We start from the raw sequence: 22,166 nt of genomic DNA, 5'->3' as shown, positions 1-22,166 counted from the left end.
AAACACCACCTCCCCCACTGTTCTAGAGGGGATCAGATAATGTTTTATTAAAGTTTACCTTTTAGCTAGCTGAATTTTAACCATAGGGGAAGACTCTCTACAGCAGGGATAGGCAGAAAGTAGATCTCCAGATGTTCTGGACTTCAGTTCCAACCATTCCTGAGCATTGGCCATGCTGGCAGGAGCTTACAAAAGCTGAAATCCAAGACATCTTCTGCCTACCCCTGCTGTACAGAATAATATAGGAACACTACATAGGGGCTTGGATCCTAAGCTAAGTTAACTTATGGAACTTCACAGCAGGAAAGTCGATCGTGTTCTCCTCTCCCCTTCATCTACCTGCATCCCTGATTTGTACCAATTCCTGCCTCCCCCATAAGGTCCCCCCCACCATGCCCCATTGCACATTGTTCAGAAGGAGCCCTCGACCCTCTGGAGAGGTTTTTGGGAGTTGCAAGTGGCTGCAGTAGGGAAGAGGAGACAGGAAACTTTCCTTGCTGTGAACAACTTTAAGTTCACCGGTATCAGGATCCAAGCCCATTTATCTAACATTAGATTCTGGGGAGAGCAATCCTGTGTCCCCTAGGCAGCACCTGGGGGACATAGGATTCTTCAATTCCCTGGATATGAGGCCATAGTCAGGGCTCCGATCTCATAGCCAGGAAACTGCGCTCCCCTCCCTCTCCCCTAATAGCTGGCACATAGAGAACCACATCGGCTACCTCTTCGTTCAGAGAGGTAGCCGGCGTGGTTCTCTCCATGCCGGCTATGAGGGGAGGAGAAGGGGAGTGCAATTTCCTGGCAATGAGGTTGGAGCCCTGTCTATGACCTTATATCTCAGGCCAGAAGCCTCTGCTGGAAGGTTAAACGCAATGTGGGAAGCACAAGGCACCTCCTGCTCTGAATCGGATACTCATAATCGTCCGAGTTTGGGGGCTTATGAGTACCCATATTATTGCGCCCTTAAGTGCAATCCAGTAAGTTTCACTTAACCGCAGCTTTCCATCACATTACACTTGAACCAAGGCTCTCTTCACATGTGGCATCGTATCCCACTACAAACCAGTCCTTTTGATTCCAGATCCTTTCTGGGATTTGCACTGGCCCTGTAAACAGGCATCTCTCATAGCGCGTCCCTCTGCTCTATACCTTTTCATGGCTGGGTGGAGCTGCATGGAACAATCAGGACAGAAGGGGGCTGCTGGATCCATGCCCCCTCTCCTCCCCTGATCATTGGCTCCTCGCTCCTCCCCTGATTGTTGGCTCCGCCCATCCCTGCACTCCTCCACAGCAGGAGGGAAGTTGGAAGCCCTTCTAGTGACCTGGAGAGCAGGCTATGGGAGCTCGTCCCTTTCTCTGAGGGAGAGAGAGTCCTCTTGGTGGCTTACCCTGAGATTGCTGGTGTTGCTAGTTCTTCTCTGCTAAATATGTCAGTCTGTGATGGAATTACAGTAAATGCAGTACACTGCTTGCACTGCTGAGTTTGAAGGGTATACTTATTTGCAGGTTCCCAACTAGAAGTAAGAAATCCACAAACGGATTTGTATACAGTCAATGCACCAAGCCATCCCTAGCAACCCCCACCCCCAGGTGACTGCTTTACGGGGGACATCTTCATTAGACTCGGCTTGCTTCCCCCCTGCCCCCGTGCTGTTGTTGCTCTTTCCTCTTATTCTGGCTTCCCAACGACCCTGCAAGGTGGGCTAGGAGAAGAGATAGTGGCTGGCTAGGTGGGAGGGAGTACTATGGAAAACCGCCTCAAAATTACTGCCTTATCTAAAACAACTCTACACCCAAGAAGCAAACCTTTAAAAATGACCATTCCAAGCTCTGCACGATGAATTTATTCAGGGGAGGAGAAAAGGCACTTTTAATACCCATTGAAATCCTGACTGTCAAGCCTTTCTCCTGCATGGCTGAGAAGGGAGACTCCCCCATCCATCCTGGGAGGAAAAAAGCCTATCAATCTGGTGAGCAAAAGGGAGAAGAAGCAGTCAGTGATGTCAATGGGAGGGGGAGATTCAAAGTAAATGCATTGAAGGGGATGGGAGACCTTAAGACTGCTACTCTAAGTGGACTTACAGGGCACTTCTATGCATGCCTATTCAGAAGCAAACCACACAGATTTCAGTGGCACTTACTCCCAGGAAAGGAAAGCCTTACAGCCAATGGGTTTACTTAGAAGTAAGCATTGCTGTATTCAGGGGGATCTCGTACAAGCATTTGGGATGGTTAACCACTTTACAGTTGAAACGCCCATAGTGGAATGGGAGAGATGCAGAAATAGTCACTGGAAGCGTGGTCATTGACCTCTCCCCCCGTCCCGATTTGTTGTCATGACAATGTTATTCAACACTGCCCAGCAACACCTCCTAGCACAGGCCCACACAAAGCAGGACAAAGCACTACAGGGGAAATACACAGGGGGGAAATGGTGTTTTCAATCGCAAGCGCAGAAAATGCCAGGTTTTTCTTATTCTCAGATAACACAGGAAGAGGGAGGGGAAGTTGTGAGATAGCAGCAGGAGAGCAGTGGCATTGTTTAAAGCTCCTGTGAAAACCAATGATTAAAGAAGAGTGATCCTGCTATTAAAAAAAAAGGTGTGAAGACGAGAGTGCCCAGGAAGCTCACACATATCCTGGATGATTAAGCCAGGATTTTATAGTCTGAATGCTGCCTGTTTTTAAGAACTGAGTTCGTTAGAGATGGTTCTTACCCTTGCTTGTCCAAGGTAGTCTTCATCCAGCAAGTACAGAGAAGCTTGCGGTACGATTCCACGCAATAGCCTCGATGCATGGAAATATCTCTGGAAACTTAATAGCCTTTTTACTTTTTTCTTTGTTCCAATTTCCCCCGAATAAATGGTATCTGTGGGAGGAAAAAAATGGTACAAAAATCTTCACTAAACCAACAAGCTAGAACTCAACGAAGGCCAAATCTTGAGTGCCTATTTTAAAAATGCACAAATGGTAAAACTGGTTCCCCTACATACCCTATATAAGTCAGATGTGTTTCTACCACCATATTCTGTTCTCCCAAGGGGAACAACAAAATAAGTGATAAACTCATGAAGATACAGAGCATCAAAGTATGGTTCCTTTAACATTTTCTACTGGCAAAACAAATTTAACGATAAAGAGAATTATTTAAGTTTATCCTCATGATGTTTCAGTGAAAAATAAAATACAGAAGAGATATGGAACAGCAGTGTGATCCGTAGCACCCTATGCCTGCAACCAGCATTAATGTTTTATAGAATAATGTATTAGGGAATATTAGGTAAACCTCTCTCCTACTACCTCAATGTTGGGAGAAGAGCAGTGTTTTGCCTTTTATGTTGGGGAGGCTGGAAGAGAGAAACTAAACCCAATTTCAAACATAATGAAGCATCTTCTGCAGCCATAATTGTGTAAATAACAGAACTTTGTACAATAGCTTTAAAATAAACATTATTTCCAGTAGCAAAATGTGATGGTTTTCTTGGTTTGTATTTATAGATGAAAATACCCATTTACTTGAAGAGATCCTAAATTGAGCCAGAAAGTATAATAGATCATTCCACAAAGGAATCAATTGCTTCTGACTGATTTGAACCTTGCTTAGAATCTGATCAGCCCACAGCTGCCTCTGCTTGTGAGTTTATTCTCTGAACAAGCCTTGTTTTCCCATCTTCTAATCCAGTTCAGAAATCCCACTGAAAATTAGACTAACCAACCAAACAACCATTGACCACTGTTAGAAAAGCCACTGTTTTTCCAGCTGACCACTAGACAGGAATTGACTCCACAGAATGCACTGAAAACCCACTAAATTTAGTGGGGAAACCACCAAAATTAACAAGACTGCATTGGTGGGATTAGATGAAGGCAAGCAACCGAAGCACTCATTTACATTCAGCATGGGTCTGGGATCCCTGATCACACATTTGTGTGATCCCCAAGGTAAAGTGCTGCTTTAAATAAATATTATTTATTTATTGCATTTCTACACCATCCCATAGCCAAAGCTCTCTGGATGGTTTACAAAGATTAAAAACATTAAAATACAGTATACAAAGTTTAAAAACCATTTACATAACACACACAGACAATGTACACAAAGACAACATATATCTAGAGCAAGGGTGGGGAACCTCTTTCAGCCCAAGGCCCAAATTCCATTTCAGAGAAGCTCTTGGGGGCCACATTCCAGTGGTGGGCGGGGTTGAAGGCAAAGGGGTGGAGCCAAAGCAAAAGGGGTGAGGCCAAGATACAACACACACACTCCGGCACGTTGTAACTTAAAGCTCTTACTGCCAGTCATTAAGTCTTAGGAGGGACATTTCAATCTTTCAGAATGGGAAACATTCACAAAAGTGGGGAAAACACCAAGCAGTCAATGGATGAGGGAAAGGGTTTGGGACCAGAGAAAGAGGTGTGACCATCTGGGGAACTCCAGAGGACTGGACTGGGACCCCAGGAGAGCTGGATTGGGACCCTAGGCCTGAAGTTCTCCACCTCTGCTCTGAAGGGTCAGTGAATTGTCCTGGAAATGCAGTTGCAACATAGATCTCCATTGTGTTGCAGTTTTAAATGCAATGATTAAGGGACTTTAAGATTGAGTGTCTTCACCTAGAATAAATGAGTTTTTTTTTTTAAGTGTAAAAATATGACTGACTGCAGAGTAAGTGAAAGGAAATAGCCCTTCTTCTCCCATTCCTGTTCCCCCTTAAGGAAAATGAACATAACCTGTAATAACAGAAAACCCTACTTTTCATTTATCATCTTAATGGCCCTTTTGCTTTGTCCTTTCTCTTCCTTGTGTCAGCTGGAAAATCTCCTCAATGTTATCATCAGAATGCCTTTTTCCTTGGAACAGAAGGTCAGGTAACAAATTTAACAACTCATCATTTGCTTTAAAGGGAATAGTAAAAACATATATGGAAAAAGATGGAGTGTGGAAGTAGTCAGATCTGTGTGGAAGTAATGTCCAAGTAATATAAAACATCCTTATGGGATTAGAAAAGTAATTATTCACCGTGTTTGCAACATAATGCTGGAACATTATTTTAGTGAATAAAAATATCTCACCGGGTTGGTTTGGTTTTTCCAAATAAAATGAATTGAAGACTCAAATTTACTTTCAATAGTGGTTTTAACTGTTCAAAATGCTGGTGAGAATTTGAAAAAAAATTAAGGCACATTTATTGAAGCAGCATTCCTTTAGAAATGTTCAAGAATTCCATAATTACATCCTGTTCCATGTTATTTCAGCTTTTTCTGTATATCTTCTAGCCCAACGCCTCACCACATACTTTAACTTATGCAAGTTAGGAGTCAGCTTATTGGGAGGCTTGAACATACAATTAGTCATGACTAACTTAAGTTCCATTCATTTCAAAGGGTCTATTCTAAGTAGGACTTTTATTGGATATAACCCCATTTGACTGAATTTTATTTGATTACTGGTATTCAGTGTATCAAGAAATCAGAATCTGAAATCCAAAAGTGCGGGAGTTTTATCAATGTTTCTTTTATAGCTATTGGTGGCGAGTGAGTGTTCTGCAAAATCTAAAGGTGCATCTAGATGGCTCTGATGCTGGGTATCAATTTTAGTGCTTCCAATCCCTGCGTTTAAATATGCAGTGTCCTTCAGCCTGTGCTAATGACCAAGTCAATATTGATGTTAGGCAGCAGCATGGCGCAGACTACACTTTTGATAGTACGCACGGGAGTGTTGCAGGGAAAAGACGTCTGCCTTTCCCCAGGGCGCTTTCTCCACTCCAGTTGTGTCCTAGTGTTCAACCATAAGTGAAGGCAACCCCCCGCCCCCGTTATCTGGAAGCACACTAGAAACGATATGTCTGAACTTCATGACCATGTCTTAGAATAGCCTTTTTTGTCTGACTTGTTAGAATTTAGCATTTCTATATCCTTTTGTGAGGAACCTCTAAAGTGGTGGTGGCCAACCTTTTTGGCAAGTAAGTCACAAGTCAAGTCCAAGGTACAGAACTTGCTGTCCTAGAGCAAGGGCTGACTCAAGACGTTTTGGAGCTGAAAGGCGAATATTCCAATGGCAGTTCCCCCCACCCCCTTCCACCACTATTCCCAGCCCCATACTCATTAGTGTGAAGCTGTTTGGAAGTCTGGAGTCTGAAAACGCAACACAATAATTGCACTTATGTAGTTGCTAGTCAAATCAACATCCTAATGTTACATTTTTAGATATGGAAGTGACTTTGAAGGAGACCCTTGTGTTACTTGTTTGAATAAGTAATAATGAATGCAGTTCTCATTATCTACTGCTTATGTGGATTCATAATGGAGTATAGTAGAGGCTGGTGGCTCTGATTTCGGTGGGGCTGTGGATCCATTCTGGGTTTCAGTCAGAACCAGCCAGAACTCTAAAGGAACTAGCCAAAGTGCTGAACCTAGTTGGGGATATGATTCAGCACTCTGGATAGCTCCTTTAGAATTCTGGCTGGTTCTGACTGACACTCGCAGTGGATTCACAGCCCCATTGAAATTGGAGCCACCAGCCTCCACTGGTGGAATAGGTTGATATTGTTCCTAAGTCTAAGCCCTTTGTAGCGGGGTCAGTTTTGGATGCTTAGTAACAAGTTCTCAGTAAGGAACACGCATGAGAGAAAGCATGCCCAATTCTCTGCAAGCCGTGCTGTGATTCACTAATCCCACCGCAACGGCGCTGCATGGAATTCCCTCTTGTTCTTAATTAAGGCAATCAACAAATGTGCTGTATCAGTCATTGACAAGCTACATCATATGAAAATGAAAGTTAATTTTAATCACCACATGTGAGTCACTGAAACGATCTGCTTCAGTGAGTCACTGAGCATCTTAGTCAATCAGAGAATTAAATTATTGCTGCCTTACCATGAAAACCTCTTTGAGAATCCTTGCACAGAAAAGTGGCATATAAGTAGCATAAAAGTATTAAGTGCCATGCTCATTGACAGCACAAGAACAACACAGCACTTTGCAGCCACAGGATGGTGCCTGTGATTCTTGTGTGACAGCAGGCATGTACACTACTACTGGTGTGTACAGGCCGCTGCTAAACAGCTGGGTCCCCAAGCCCATGAATCCCATCCTCTGAAAACATTGTTCAGAGTTCATCAAGGATCAGGAAAGCAGTTTTTACTTGATGCTACAGCCCATGCAGGTATGTAGCAATTTTTACAGAATGTAAAAACAATCCTTAAATAATTTTTGGTATAACCATTTGAATAATGTCTTTTTTTTAATCCTCTGTGAACCCATTTCCCAATAAGTGTTGTACTTACTATTGAGAAGACGAAAGTCTATAAATGGGTAGGAACCACGCCTCTCAGAGAGAACCCCTGTCTGACCTCTCAGCCGTGCATCTCCTGCAAAACATGATCATCCAGTCAATATTAGAGACTTTGCTTCACCTTAGAGAACCTTCTTAAGCAATAAATTAGGGATGTCCATTGCTGGAAAATCTAGTTCTTTTTTTGGCTCGGTGGAGTTCCGCGGTATGTACCACCTGCTTGGTGTCTGTGAGCTGTGCTATGGGCTGTTCCCCAAACTTGGGAAACTTTTTTGTCCATTTTTTGAGGAAGGTTCTGCAATTTGTGCAAATTTCTAAGCAATCTGCACAAATAATGACTGAATTCGCTCAAATTATGGCCAAATTTGTGCAAATCACACAAATTCAGACACAATTTGCACAAATGTGGCCATGATTTGTGCAAATTGCTCAGAAATTCACACAAACTGCAGATCTCCAAATTTGTAAACTTCCCAGAAAATCCACAAGCTGGCCCAACTCGCTGCAGATCGAGTTGGGTCTCACTGGGAAATGAAACCAAGTCCAGGCGGGGGGGGGGGGGGGAGCGTCAGACTTTGAAGCTTTAGGAAGGAAACTCAAGAACTTTGAGGCCCAGATAGTTTTCTCATCCATCCTTCCAGTAGTTAGAAGAGGGATAGAAAGGGAAAGAAAAATACTCCTGGTGACTGACTGGCTACGAAGGTGGTGCTGATGAGAGAGATCTGGATTCTGGGACCACGGGCTATAGTTCCTGGAAGATGGACTGTTGGCAAAGGATGGGTTGCACCTCACAAAGGCTGGGAAGAATGTGTTTGGCCACAGCATGAAGAACTTTATCAGGAGGGCTTTAAAATGAATCCTATATTTGGGAGAAGTAAAGGTGGGGGTAACAATGGACGAAGGCTCATGCACTGCAATGGAGAGAACAGCTCTAATAGCACCCAATAATAGGCTTCACAAACATGTAGGAAGAAAGCTAGACTATGAAGCACATGGTCTTTGATGTCTATATACTAATGTCCAGAGTATGGGAAACAAACAAAACTCTTAATACAGGAGGGAAATTATGACTTGATAGGTGTAACTGAGACTTGGTAGGATGACACTCATGACTGGAATACAGCAATTGAAGGATATAACTTGTTCAAAAAGAACAGGAGGAACAGAAAGAGAGGTGGGGTTGCACTATATGTTAAAAATACATATCTTTGCACAGAAATACAGGAGGATGGCCTTGGTAGCCCCATCACATCTGGGTTAAAATAAATGGAGCAAAGAATAAAAGGAACCTTGTGGTCGGAGTCTACTACCGGCCACCCAATCAAGGAGAAGATGAGGATGAAACTTTTGAAAAGCAAACAGCCAATGTTTCAAGGAAGCATGATGTAGTAGTAATGGGGGACTTCAAATTCCCCGATATTTGTTGGAAGACAAATTCTGCAAAACATGGCCCCTCCAGGAAATTTCCAAATTGTGTTGCTGATAACTTCCTCCTACAGAAAGAAAGTAGAGGAAGGAACTAGAGGATCGGCTATCCTTGACTTGATCCTAACCAACAGAGATGACTTAGTGGATAAAGTAGCAGTTACAGGAACTCTGGGGGCAAGCGACCATGTTATACTTGAGTTCTTGGTTCTAAAGGAAGCAAAAGCCAAGTGTAGCCAAACGCATACCCTGGATTTTAGGAAAGCCAATTTTAATAAACTCAGAACAATGATAAGTAAGGTCCCATGGCAAGCGACTCTAATGAGAAAAGGAGTCCAGGATGGGTGGGAGTTTTTTTTAAAAGGAAATTCTAAAGGCACAATTTCAAATAAGTCCAACAAGAAAAAAAGGCAGAAGACAACAGAAGAATCCAATGTGGGTTCACAAAAAGCTTAGAGATGACCTGAAAACAGAAAAGGACACATATAGGAAGTGGAAGGAAGGACAAGCAACAAAGGAAGATTACAGGCAAGTAGCACAGAATTGCAGGGATGGTGTCAGGAAGGCTAAAGCTGAGAACGAGCTGAGGTTGGCGAGGGATGCTAAAAGCAACAAAAAGGCTTTATTCAGCTACGTGCATAGTAAAAGGCAGAGGAAAGAAATGGTTGTTCAGCTATTAAATAAGGATGGCAAAATGATAACAGATGACAAAGAAAAGGCAGAAGTGCTCAATTTCCACTTTGGCTCAGTCTTCTCCTGAAAGAGGGTCTATGATCCCCCTGGCAAAAGCAAAGTACAGGCTGAAGGGGCAGGATTGCAGCTTGAGATCGATAGGCATATGGTCAAGGAACACCTCATTACTTTGAATGAGTTCAAATCTCCAGGGTCAGATGAACTGCATCCTAGAGAAATAAAGGATCTGACAGAAGAACTCTCAGAACCACTGTCTATTCTCTTTGAGAAATCATGGAGGACGGGGGAAGTGCCAGATGACTGGAGGAGGGCTAATGTTGCCCCTGTCTTCAAAAAGGGTAAAAAGGAGGAACCTGGGAACTACAGACCAGTCAGTCTGACATCAGTCCCTGGGGAAATTCTAGAGCAGGTGATAAAGCAATCCATCTGTAAGCACCTTGAAAATAATGCAGTGATTACTCGAAGCCAACATGGATTTGTCAAGAACAAATCCTGCCAGACGAATCTGATCTCATTTTTTGATCAGGTAACCTCCTTCATGGACTGTGGGACTGCTCTGGACTTAATATACCTCGACTTCAGCAAAGCTTTCGACAAAGTGCCCCATGATATCCTGATGAGCAAACTAGCTCAAAGTGGGCTAGATGAAACAACAATCCAGTGGATCCACAGTTGGCTACAGAATCGGACTCAAAGAATGCTTATCAGTGGGACCTTCTCAAACTGGAGAGGTAATGAGTGGGGTACCACAGGGCTCAGTCCTGGGCCCAGTGCTCTTCAACATTTTTATTAATGACTTGGAGGAGGAGGTGCAGGGAATGCTGATCAGATTTGCAGATGACACAAAATTGGGCAGGATAGCTAATACCCTGGAAGGCAGAAACAAAATTCAAAGTGATATTGATAGGCTGGAGCGCTGGGCAGAAAACAACAAAATGAAATTTAATAGGGATAAATGCCAAGTTCTGCACCTAGGAAAAAGAAACCAAAGGTACAGTTACAAGATGAGGGATACATGGCTCAACAACACTGCAAGCGAGAAGGATCTTGGAATTGTTGTCGATCACAAGCTGAATATGAGCCAACAATGTGATGTGGCTGCAAAAAAGGCAAATGGTATTTGGGGCTGCATTAATAGAAGTATAGCTTCCAAGTCCTGTGAAGTACTAGTTCCCCCCTACTCAGCACTGGTTAGGCCTCATCTTGAGTACTGTGTCCAGTTCTGGGCACCACACTTTAAGAAGGATGCAGACAAGCTGGAGAGGGTTCAGAGGAGGGCAACAAAGATGATCAGGGGACTGGAAACAAAGCCCTATGAGGAGAGACTGAAAGAACTGGGCATGTTTAACCTTGAGAAGAGAAGACTGAGGGGAGATATGACAGCGCTGTTCAAGTACTTGAAAGGTTGTCACAGAGAGGAAGGCTAGGATCTTTTCTCAGTCATCCCAGCATGCAAGACATGGAATAATGGGCTCAAGTTACAGGAAGCCATATTCCAGCTGAACATCAGGAAAAAATTCCTGACTGTTAGAGCAATACAACAATGAAACCAATTAGGGAGGTAGTGGGCTCTCCCATGCTGGAGGCATTCAAGACGAGGCTGGACAGCCATCTGTCAGGGATGCTTTGACTTGGATTCCTGCATTGAGCAGGGGGTTGGATTTAATGGTCTTATAGGCCCCTTCCACCCTACTATACTATGATTCTATTATTCTATGAAAACCTATCGAACTCCACCCTAAACAGATTTCTCTGAAATCCCTAAAGCAAAATGATCTGACTAGAAAACAATGTTTAATCTGCTGAGTTAAATGATGCCCCTCTAAAACAGGGGCGCACAACCTGCAGCCCCCCTCCCCAGCCTTAACTGCAGCCCACAAGTGCCCTGAACCTCTCCCCACCACATTCTCCCCTATTTCCCACCAATTGTACCTTTGCTCCCAGAGATACAGATCACTCCTTCCAGGCCCTGCCCCAGCAATCCTCATACAGATCACCCTTTCACCACTGCTGCTGGCAGTGAGAAAAGAGTAATCTATATAAGGACTGCTGGTGTGTGCGTATGTGTGTGTACGGATACGTGTGTGCATGCATGTGTGGCCCCCAGCCCTGAGCCAGCATCACATGTGATCTTTGGGGCCAAAAAATTTGTGCACTCCTGCTCTAAAGGTAAAATGTCTTTATAGGTGTGTGGAGAACCAAGAATTCTGAGGAAAAAAATGTTTACATTTTATTTAAATGTAAAAACCAGAATGTGTTATGAAATGTTGTTGTGACTGTAAGTGCTTTAAAGTGAGAAGTTAAAAGGTTATCTCTACACATGTGTTCTCCAGGGGTTTTCTTTCTCTGCCTTTCTGTATGTTCCATTACACAACCACAAGATGGTGCTGTGGTATAACGGAAATGCTCAAATACACTAGGGTTTAATGCTGCCATTCACAGATATACCAGATATTCCTCCTTAGAAAAAAAAAAAGGGCTAAAATGGTTCCAAAGAACAGGAGAGGCCCTGGAGGAGGATAACATCATGTTAAGCACTCGTAAATTACTGTGGGCGAGGAATCACGAGCGTAGAATAAATGACTTGTGTAGAACGGCTTCAAGACTCTAGAGACAGTTCTCCAGGAAAGCTCCTGGCCAGATTGTCAGCTGGAAACAGTCAGCCTCAAGAAGCAGGAAGATCTCAGAGGAGGCAATTGAGTGTCTTCTTCTTTGCTGTGTCCTTGTCATCAAGGCCCTGACCACAAGGAAGATGTTAGGGAAAGCTGAAGTGAGCCTGCCAGAGGGATAATTCATCTCAGGAAGCTGGGAGTCCATCATGAGAGGCATATCCTTCCACTGAGTGGAAGAGGAAACATCAGCTCTTGTCCTCTGAGTCAGTTTGGGAAACCTAACTGGGGTGGAGTTAGGAAACAGGTAATTGGAACAGGACCTTAGTTAGTGAAGTGAACTTGGCTAAGATTATAGCAGTTTTCTTAAAGAGTTCTAAGCAAGGAACTAGTAGAATATATTGATATCATTTTGTAATGTATATTATTAAACTTCATTATATGTAAAAAGATTTAAATGAATATTAATATATTTGTTTCAACTTTTAAATAAATCTCTATGTTTTTTATCCCACATCTATAGCCTATAACCCTACTACTTCATGGTATGCTAAGGGGATACAGTTTTATAAAAACATGTATGGTGGCAGCAGAAATGTAAGGGATAAATAATTAAGGCATATGGATGAAATAATTTATGAGGTAGGATTGGTGAGTCAGATCCTCCATATTTGGCAATCTTGGTGGGATTTAATCCCCCCTTCCTTCACAGTTTGGTGGCATACCGGTGGGAACAATTCCCCAATCCTTGACAAAGATTATAAAAAGTAAAGTAATGAAGCTGAAGTCTGTATCCAGATGAGTGTGTACATTTTGAAATCCTAGTATGCTATCCCACTGATCATAATATTATAATCACTGATATTCTGATGGAGAAAGAAGACAATGCGGCCACTGAACTCAGCTACCTGCCTCACTCCCCTGTTTGTGCAAAAAAGCATTTGAGCACAATAATAAGAAACAATTCCTTTGAAAGCATTGGGTATCTTAATGGGAGTTGTGCAATAACCAATTGACAATTCAGTGACTGAGCCCAAAATTTTTTAGTCATTTCCCTCTTAAGGAGTAATTTACGAATTTCACATCCTGGAAAGCTATGTCTGCATCAGTATCTGGTTAGCAAAAAAAAAAAAGTAACCAGATGGAACATATGGAAAAGATCTTAATAGCTCTCTCCTGTGGTCTTGCCTTTTGCTCATTGATCAGTCACTTACAAATAGTGAACTTGTCAATTGTCATCATGTATCTCTAGGCCGACCCTACATGTCTTAATCTTTATTCTATGGGAAAATACATAGGATGAAATACCAAAGCAAAATCCCCCTTGAAGAGCTTGAAGGTTCTTGCCCTCTCTCATTCAAGGATCCTCACTGCAAAATCAACAGGCACTTTGCAATCCTACATAACATTTTCACAGGCATTTTTCAACACATTTTTTTAATGAAGGGAAAACATTACTCTGGAATCAGCCTTCTCTAGTCCCAACCCAACTACAGTTACTCATGAGATAAATACAAGCCTCTCACCCAAATTCTGCTAAGGGGATTCTATATGCATTATCAAACTCTCACATATACTTTCTAGATCAGCGATAACAGGCATAAATCAAATGTGCATGAAACTGCACAAATAAATCAGCACTGCACATCTGAGTCTAGATAGTATCTATCTGCACTGCATCCATATCCACAAGCTGAGTAACTTGTCACACGTAAACACTTTTAAAGTGTGTCTATAGTAGGATCCAGGTGACTGTCTCTCACGCCTATCTGAGGGTGGTTACCATTAGTTACAATCATCCGTGCCTTGACTACTTGATATTAGAGTTTGGAATATGTTTATGTTTCTCACGTGCCCCTCTTTAACACAGTGGAAAGGCGATGTCTATCAATAAATCTGGCCTTTTCTTATTTTATGCAACCTGACATCTAATTTTTACATTTCTAGGAATTCAGTTAACATTCGTTTATGGCTTGTATTTGTGAGCCTCCTGTCCCACCATCTTTTGTACTTTATTAGGCTGTTGCTTATTATACTAGATGAATAATAAGCCTAATGTCTAATACTACTTAGTGTGTTAACAATTACATAATATTTACCTGCTGAGATTAAAGACTTTCACTCAGATAGTGTATCCATTGCAAGGAAATTATATTTTCTCATCATTCAAATTGCAGTATTTGTCACTGGCAGATTTGAGCCTCCCTCCACCCCCACTAGCATATCTTCTGTAGTTCAGAATGCTGTATGAAATGTATGAAATGAGAAGTAGTGTCATGGATGCATATTGGCTAGTACCCAGGCCATCACTGATGAAGAGCTAACAGGGCACAAGAAAGAGTACCAGTGGCAAAGCATCTCAGACCCAGGGCCAAAAAGCCAAGTAAAAAGAAGGGAAGCACACACACATTAAGCACCTGTACAAGTTTACCAACAGGGTGAGGAGGCCAGGGCAGTCAACCCTGCCTTGCCCTCTCCTAGTAAATAACTTAGTTTTCCAGGTAAACAACCCCAATAATAACAATAAAAGAAAAAACTGTGCAGAAAGAAAGCTAGCAGAGATGTGGGAGCTATCCAACTCGATGGCCTTGTAGGCCCCTTCCAACCCTGCTATTCTATGATTCTATGTCTCTCTCAGTGCTATAGAGACATAGAATCATAGAATAGCAGGGTTGGAAGGGGCCTACAAGGCCATCGAGTCCAACCCCCTGCTCAATGCAGGGATCCAAGTCAGAGCATCCCTGACAGATGGCTGTCCAGCCTCGTCTTGAACGCCTCCAGTGTGGGAGAGCCCACCACCTCCCTGGGTAATTGGTTCCATTGGCATATTGCTGTAACAGTCAGGAAGTTTTTTCTGATGTTCAGCCGGAATCTGGCTTCCTGTAACTTGAGCCCATTATTCCATGTCCTGCACTCTGGGATGATCGAGAAGAGATCCTGGCCTTCCTCTCTGTGACAACCTTTCAAGTAGGTTGAAAGGACAACCTTTCAAGTTTCACAGAGACAACCTTTCTCTGTGACAACCCTTCAAACTCTGTGGAACTCCCTCCCTAGGGAACTCCGTCATGACCCCTCTTTAATGAGCTTCCGTCATGCATTAAAAATGTTGTTGTTCAGGCAGGCATTTGGGGTGGGTTAGGGTATTTTAGAAAATGTTTTTATTGTAGAATTTTATTGTTTTAAACTGTTTTTATTGTATGTTGTACATCGCCCAGAGTGGCTGGGTGATCAGCCAGATGGGCGATTAATAAATTTAATAATAATAATAATAATAATAATAATAATAATAATAATAAAAAAAGTACTTGAAGAGCGCTATCATATCTCCCCTCAGTCTTCTCTTCTCAAGGCTAAACATGCCCAGTTCTTTCAGTCTCTCCTCATAGGGCTTTGTTTCCAGTCCCCTGATCATCTTTGTTGCCCTCCTCTGAACCCTCTCCAGTTTGTCTGCATCCTTCTTAAAGTGTGGTGCCCAGAACTGGACACAGTACTCCAGGTGAGGCCTAACCAGTGCTGAGTAGAGGGGAACTAGTACTTCCTGGGATTTGGAAGCTATGCTTCTATTAATGCAGCCCAAAATAGCATTTGCCTTTTTTGCAGCCACATCACATTGTTGGCTCATATTCAGCTTGTGATCGACAACAATTCCAAGGTCCTTCTCGCTTGTAGTGTTGTTGAGCCACATATCCCCCATCTTGTAACTGTGCATTTGGTTTCTTTTTCCTAGGTGCAGAACTTGGCATTTATCCCTATTAAATGTCATTCTGTCGTTATCTGCCCAGCGCTCCAGTCTATCCAGATCACTTTGAATTTTGTTTCTGTCTTCCAAAGTATTAGCTATCCCGCCCAATTTTGTGTCATCTGCAAATTTGATCAGCATTCCCTGCACCTCCTCCTCCAAGTCATTAATAAAAATGTTGAAGAGCACTGGGCCCAGGACTGAGCCCTGCGGTACCCCACTCATTACCTCTCCCCAGTTTGAGAAGGTCCCACTGACAAGCACTCTTTGAGTCCGATTCCGTAGCCAACTGTGGATCCACCGGATCGTTGTTTCATCTAGCCCTCTTTGAGCTAGTTTGCTCATCAGGATATCATGGGGCACTTTGTCGAAAGCTTTGCTGAAGTCAAGGTATATTATGTCCACAGCATTCCCATGGTCCACAAGGGAGGTTACTTGATCAAAAAATGAGATCAGATTCATCTGGCAGGATTTGTTCTTGACAAATCCATGTTGGCTTCAAGTAATCACTGCATTATTTTCAAGGTGCTTACAGATGGATTGGTTTATTATCTGCTCCAGAATTTTCCCAGGGATTGATGTTAGACTGACTGGTCTGTAGTTCCCAGGTTCCTCCTTTTTACCCTTTTTGAAGACAGGGGCAACATTAGCCCTCCTCCAGTCATCTGGCACTTCCCCTGTCCTCCATGATTTCTCAAAAAGAATAGACAGCGGTTCTGAGAGTTCTTCTGCCAGTTCCTTTATTACTCTAGGATGCAGTTCATCTGACCCTGGAGATTTGAACTCATTCAAAGTAATGAGGTGTTCCTTGACCATATGCCTATCGATCTCAAGCTGCAATCCTGCCCCTTCAGCCTGTACTTTGCCTTTGCCAGGGGGATCATAGACCCTCTTTTGGGAGAAGACTGAGCCAAAGTAGGAATTGAGCAGCTCTGCCTTTTCTTTGTCATCTGTTATCATTTTGCCATCCTTATTTAATAGCTGAACAACCATTTCTTTCCTCTGCCTTTTACTATGCACATAGCTGAAGTAAGCCTTTTTGTTGTTTTTATCATCCCGCACTAACCTCAGCTCGTTCTCAGCTTCAGCCTTCCTGACGCCATCCCTGCAATTCTGTGCTACCTGCCTGTACTCTTCCTTTGTTACTTGGCCTTCTTTCCACTTCCTATATGTGTCCTTTTCTGTTTTCAGGTCATCTCTAAGCTTTTTGTGAACCCACATTGGCGGCTTCTGTTGTCTTCCACCTTTTCTTCTTGTTGGAATTGTTTGTAATTCTGCCTTTAGAATTTCCTTTTTTAAAAGCTCCCACCCATCTTGGACTCCTTTTCTCATTAGAGTCGCTTGCCATGGGACCTTATTTATCATTGTTCTGAGTTTATTAAAAGCAGCTTTCCTAAAATCCAGGGTATGCGTTTGACTACACTCGGCTTTTGCTTCCCTTAGAACCAAGAACTGAAGTACAACATGGTCGCTTTCCCCTGTAGTTCCTGTAACTACTACTTTATCCACTAAGTCATCTCTGTTGGTTAGGATCAAGTCAAGGATAGCCGATCCTCTAGTTCCTTCGTCTACTTTCTGTAGGAGGAAGTTATCCACCACACAAGTCAGGAATTTCCTGGAGGGGCCATGTTTTGCAGAATTTGTCTCCCAACAAATATCGGGGAGTCACATGGATGACTATCGGTCTGCTGAACAAAAGTCGTGGGTGTATGCCCATTGTAATGAGCTCCTGGCTCTCAGGGAACAAGTTCGTTCCTTTGAAGAAAAGGTTGCTGACCTGGAGAAGTTGACAGAGGTGGAGAGGATGGTGGACGAGACCTTCTGGGTCCTGATAGCGGTGCCCCAATCCCTGGGTGACTGGTCCTCTGTAGTCACGGAGAATGTGGGTTTCCAGGAAGGAGGGTATCACTCCAAGGAAGAGGGAAACGAACCCTTAGAAGGGACCCATTCCTTAGAGGGCTAACAGATAACTTCTTCCTTGAGGATATGTCTCTGGGGGCTGCGGGGTGCTTGTGGTTATTGGAGATCATTAGAAACATAGACAGCTGGGTTTGTGATGGGCATGCAATTAGGAGTGAGCACTGAGGTGACCAAATTTGCTGATAACACCAAATGATCTAGGGTGGTTAAAATAAAAAACGATTGTGAAGAGTGCCAGAGGGAGAGAATGGCAAATGCAGCTCAATGTAAGCAAGTGTAAAGTGACGCAATTCGGGCAAAACATCCAAACTTCATGTGTACACTGATGAGATCCAAGCTTGCAGTGACTAACCAAGAAAGAGAACTTTGCATTGTGGTGGATAGCTTGATGAAAATGTCCCATTGTACAGCTGCTGTGAAAAAGGCAAATTCCATATTGCACATAATTAGAAAAAGAACTGAAAATAAAACTGCTGCTATCATACTGCCCTTACACAAATCTAGGGTGTACAGTTCTGATCACTGCACCTAAAAAAGGATACTGGAGAGTGGGAAATGATGCAGACAATGTCATTCAAAAAGATGGAGCAACTCCTCTATGAGGAAAGCTTACATCTGTGACTGTTAGGGTTGGAAAAAAGATGAACATGGATAGAGGAGTTCAAAATTATGCATGATGTGGCAAAAGTGCTAGGGAGAAGTTTTTCTCCTTTCTCATAATACTGGCACCCAGAGTTATCCCAAGAAGTGGAATGGGAGGAGATTCATGAGAGATTAAAGGAAGTACTTCTTCACACAGCGCATAGTTAAACTATGGAATTCACTTCCATAAGATGTGGATGGCTTGGATCTTGGATGGCTTTAAAAGGGGATTAGACAAATTTATGGAGGATAAGAGCACAATCCTAAGCATGTTTAGACAGAAAAAAAGTCCTATAACTCCCAGCATTCCTTAGCCAGCATAGGATTTTTCCCTTATCAATGGCTACTAGTCATGATGGCTATATATTACCTCCAGTATTGGTGGTAATATGCTTCTGTATACCACTTGCTGGGAAACACAAGCAGAATGGTGCTAGTGTTCTCAAGTGGCCTTCCCATAAGCAGCTGGTTGCATATTGTCTGAACACAATGTTGGACTAGATAGGCCTTTGGTTAGATTCACCATGACTTTTTCATTTCCTCATGTAAAAGCAATACTTCCTTCCCGTGTCTACATGGTTTTATCAAAATGACAGATTAATTTATACTGTAGGCTTCTTTGTCTCCTTCAAAGGCTCATCTAAGTAGTGGTTTTCCACTGTTGTTCTTCTTATTTAGTTTGTGGGTATTTACTCTTCTTTCTGCAGTGCTGGAGTATGTATTTCCCATGTTTACAAAAACAAAACATCCCCACTAAACAACCAGGCCAGCGGACTCTCCGTCCACTGTGAGTTTCCATATCCCTGCTTTGTGTTCCTGATGGCCAATGACTGTGCTTTTGGAAACTCATGAAGTGATGAATGAAAATCACATGGTGAGAACTTGCAGAAGTTACAGCCCAGGTGAGGTCATCTTCAATAACATCTCCATGGCAACTATAATGTGTGCTCTGACCTTCAGATTTCTTAGATCTGATAGCAGTGTCATTAATTCTAGGAACCCAGTCTGCATTTTAGGCTTCCTTGTGTGTGTTCCACCTTCTAGTCTTATTCCTTCAAGCCAAAATAGAATGGATATTAAGTTCAAGTATTCCTCCTTTTCTTTTAAACCTTCCCCTCAGGTGAAAGGAGGATTCCATAGGAAAAGAACAGGAAATGATACTGTACAGCCAAGAGCATTGATCCAGACTCCAAAGCAAAACAAAGATAAATAGAACGTCCCCCCTTCCCCCCCCCACACACACACTCCTGTTTATTTGTCAAGCTGAAGTCAAAAGATAACATTCTGGAATGTTTAATGTTACAAACAGCTATATCTCTGTCAGAGCAAACTGCTAGGCCACTGGATGTCCCAGAGGAGACATTTCTTGGATTAATCTGTTGTCCACTTGGCAACTTGGCGTCTTACTTTGTCTCTGTTTAATAAAAGTCTGTGCTAGGTAACAGTGCTTTAAAAAAAAACAAACGGCTTATTATGTAACTGTCAGGGGGGGCGGATACTCTGATGACAGCTTGCCTTTACTGGAACATCAGCTAAACAACACACACATGCAGCTGGCTACAACTGAGCTGTCAAGGTCAATATGAGATGAGGGAGAAGAGAGCAAGAAAAGAAAGAAACATAGCTCACAACATAATCAGTTAAGAGCAGAGCTATGGAATGTGCTCTGCACTGATATTGCACACCAGAGAAACATCCTGAGCTGGTTGGTCACGTAAAACTTACTTTGTTTTAACGGCAGGTGATCCACACAATTTATATGTAATATCCAGGAACATGGAGTGACTCCAAACAACCAAACCAAGAAAAGGGAATGTATGTATACCTTGACACACAATATACAACAACCAAAAAAGTCTAAAGTTATGCCATTATTTCTACAACTTCAACATAATGTAATAAAGTATAAATACTGAGCACAAAATTTATTTAAACTGTTAGTACAATCCCCAATTATTTAAAAAGCACAACACAAAAATCAAAATCTGTACAATGCCATGTAACAGCTTCTCACAGAGCCTAGCACAGGCTACATAGGAATGGGGAAAAAAATTAATATATAGTCCATAAGATGAGAATGATGGGTTAGTAGTTCATATCTGTGCTGGATGCTCATGGAATTGGTGAACAGAAGAAAATACTCGTTGACCTCAAAACAAAGCCAAACGCATTTTGGCCTATGTGGCCTTCCTCAATGGCAGAAGGGATCCAGATGCCACTTATGCAATTCATAATATGCAGACTAGCTATCCGATTTTTGGTATATCAATATCAAGAGTGCTCGCTGCGTATTCTGCATTCAGTATATCCAGGTCTGTTACCCTGTGTGCGCAAAGAGATAATGAGAACGAAGGAACAACTGCTATGATCTATCTCCAATAATATTTGTGCAGCAATGCATGGCTCTACTGTAGTGTACCTCTGTCCAAAGGGAAAGAAATGCTCACATTAAGGTGGGGAAAGATAGGGGGCCCAACCTGAAATCCATAAGCCCCTCCCCTGACCCCCTCCAATTTTTATTGGTCCCCTTCAACTTTCTAAAAAAAACAGCAGCTAAGGGGGCCATCACAAAAGGTAAAACCCCTGTAATTTCAGCCCCTTCATGGATCACTGAAATTACAGGGGCTTTACCTTTTGTAATGGTGAGGAATAGATTTAAGGGATTAGACCTGAGAGACAGAGTGCCTGAGGAACTATGGACGGAGGTCCGTAACATTGTTCAGGAGGCAGCAACTCAATCCATCCCAAAGAAAAAGAAACGCAAGAAAGCAAAGTGGCTGTCTGAGGAGGCTTTACAAGTAGCTGACGAAAGAAGGGAAGCGAAAAGCAAGGGAGAAAGGGGAAGATATACCCAACTGAATGCAGAGTTCCAGAGAATAGCAAGGAGAGACAAGAAGGCTTTCTTAAATGAGCAATGCAAAGAAATCGAGGAAAGCAATAGAATGAGAAAGACTAGAGATCTTTTCAAGAAAATTGGAGATATCAAGGGAACATTTTGTGCAAAGACGGGCATGATAAAGGACAAAGAAGGCAGGAACCTAACAGAAGCAGATGAGATTAAGAAGAGGTGGAAAGAATACACAGAAGAACTATACAGGAAAGATGTTAATGTCCCTGATAGCCATGATAGTGTGGTCACTGAACTTGAGCCAGACATCCTAGAGAGTGAAGTCAAGTGGGCCTTAGGAAGCATTACTAACAACAAAGCTAGCAGAGATGACAGTCTTCCAGCTGAGCTATTGAAAATCCTAAAAGATGATGCTGTTAAAGTGCTGCACTCAATATGCCAACAAATTTGGAACACCCAACAGTGGCCACAAGACTGGAAAAGGTCAGTTTACATTCCAATTCCAAAGAAGGGCAATGCCAAAGAGTGTTCAAACTACTGTACAATTGTGCTCATTTCGCAAGCCAGCAAGGTTATGCTCAAAATCCTACAAGCTAGGCTTCAGCAGTATGCGAACCGAGAACTACCGGAAGTACAAGCTGGGTTCCAAAGAGGCAGAAGAACTAGAGATCAAATCGCCAACATTCGCTGCATCATGCAGAAAGCAAGAGAATTCCAGAAAAACATCTATTTCTGCTTCATTGACTACGCTAAAGCCTTTGATTGTGTGGATCACAACAAACTGTGGCAAATTCTGAAAGAGATGGGAGTACCAGACCACTTTACCTGTCTCCTGAGAAACCTGTACGAGGGTCAAGAAGCAACAGTAAGAACCAGACATGGAACAATCGATTGGTTCAAAATTGGGAAAGGAGTACGACAAGGCTGCATATTGTCGCCCTGCTTATTTAACTTATATGCAGAGTACATCATGAGAAACACCGGGTTGGATGAATCACA

The 22,166-nt window shown here is 42.7% G+C and overlaps 1 protein-coding gene across 3 annotated transcripts in view; it reads right to left on the bottom strand.

Annotated features, from left to right (window-relative positions):
* PDE7B (phosphodiesterase 7B) overlaps positions 1–22,166 on the bottom strand; it is a 223,515-nt gene that overhangs the window by 38,339 nt on the left and 163,010 nt on the right. For all 3 annotated transcript variants that reach the window (XM_084827614.1, XM_084827613.1, XM_084827612.1), the window contains 2 exons: positions 7,284–7,367; positions 2,718–2,869 (listed from right to left, as the gene is read on the bottom strand). In XM_084827614.1, coding sequence (XP_084683740.1) covers positions 2,718–2,869; positions 7,284–7,367 — 236 coding nt within the window. The remainder of the gene's footprint in view (positions 1–2,717; positions 2,870–7,283; positions 7,368–22,166) is intronic.

The sequence above is a fragment of the Heloderma suspectum genome, chromosome 1 (genome assembly GCF_057233095.1).
Source record: "Heloderma suspectum isolate Gila_16-S chromosome 1, 16-S_ref, whole genome shotgun sequence".
Classification (NCBI taxonomy): domain Eukaryota; kingdom Metazoa; phylum Chordata; class Lepidosauria; order Squamata; family Helodermatidae; genus Heloderma; species Heloderma suspectum.
The sequence above is the reverse complement of the archived record's forward strand: the minus strand, read 5'-3'. Positions and strand labels throughout refer to the sequence as shown.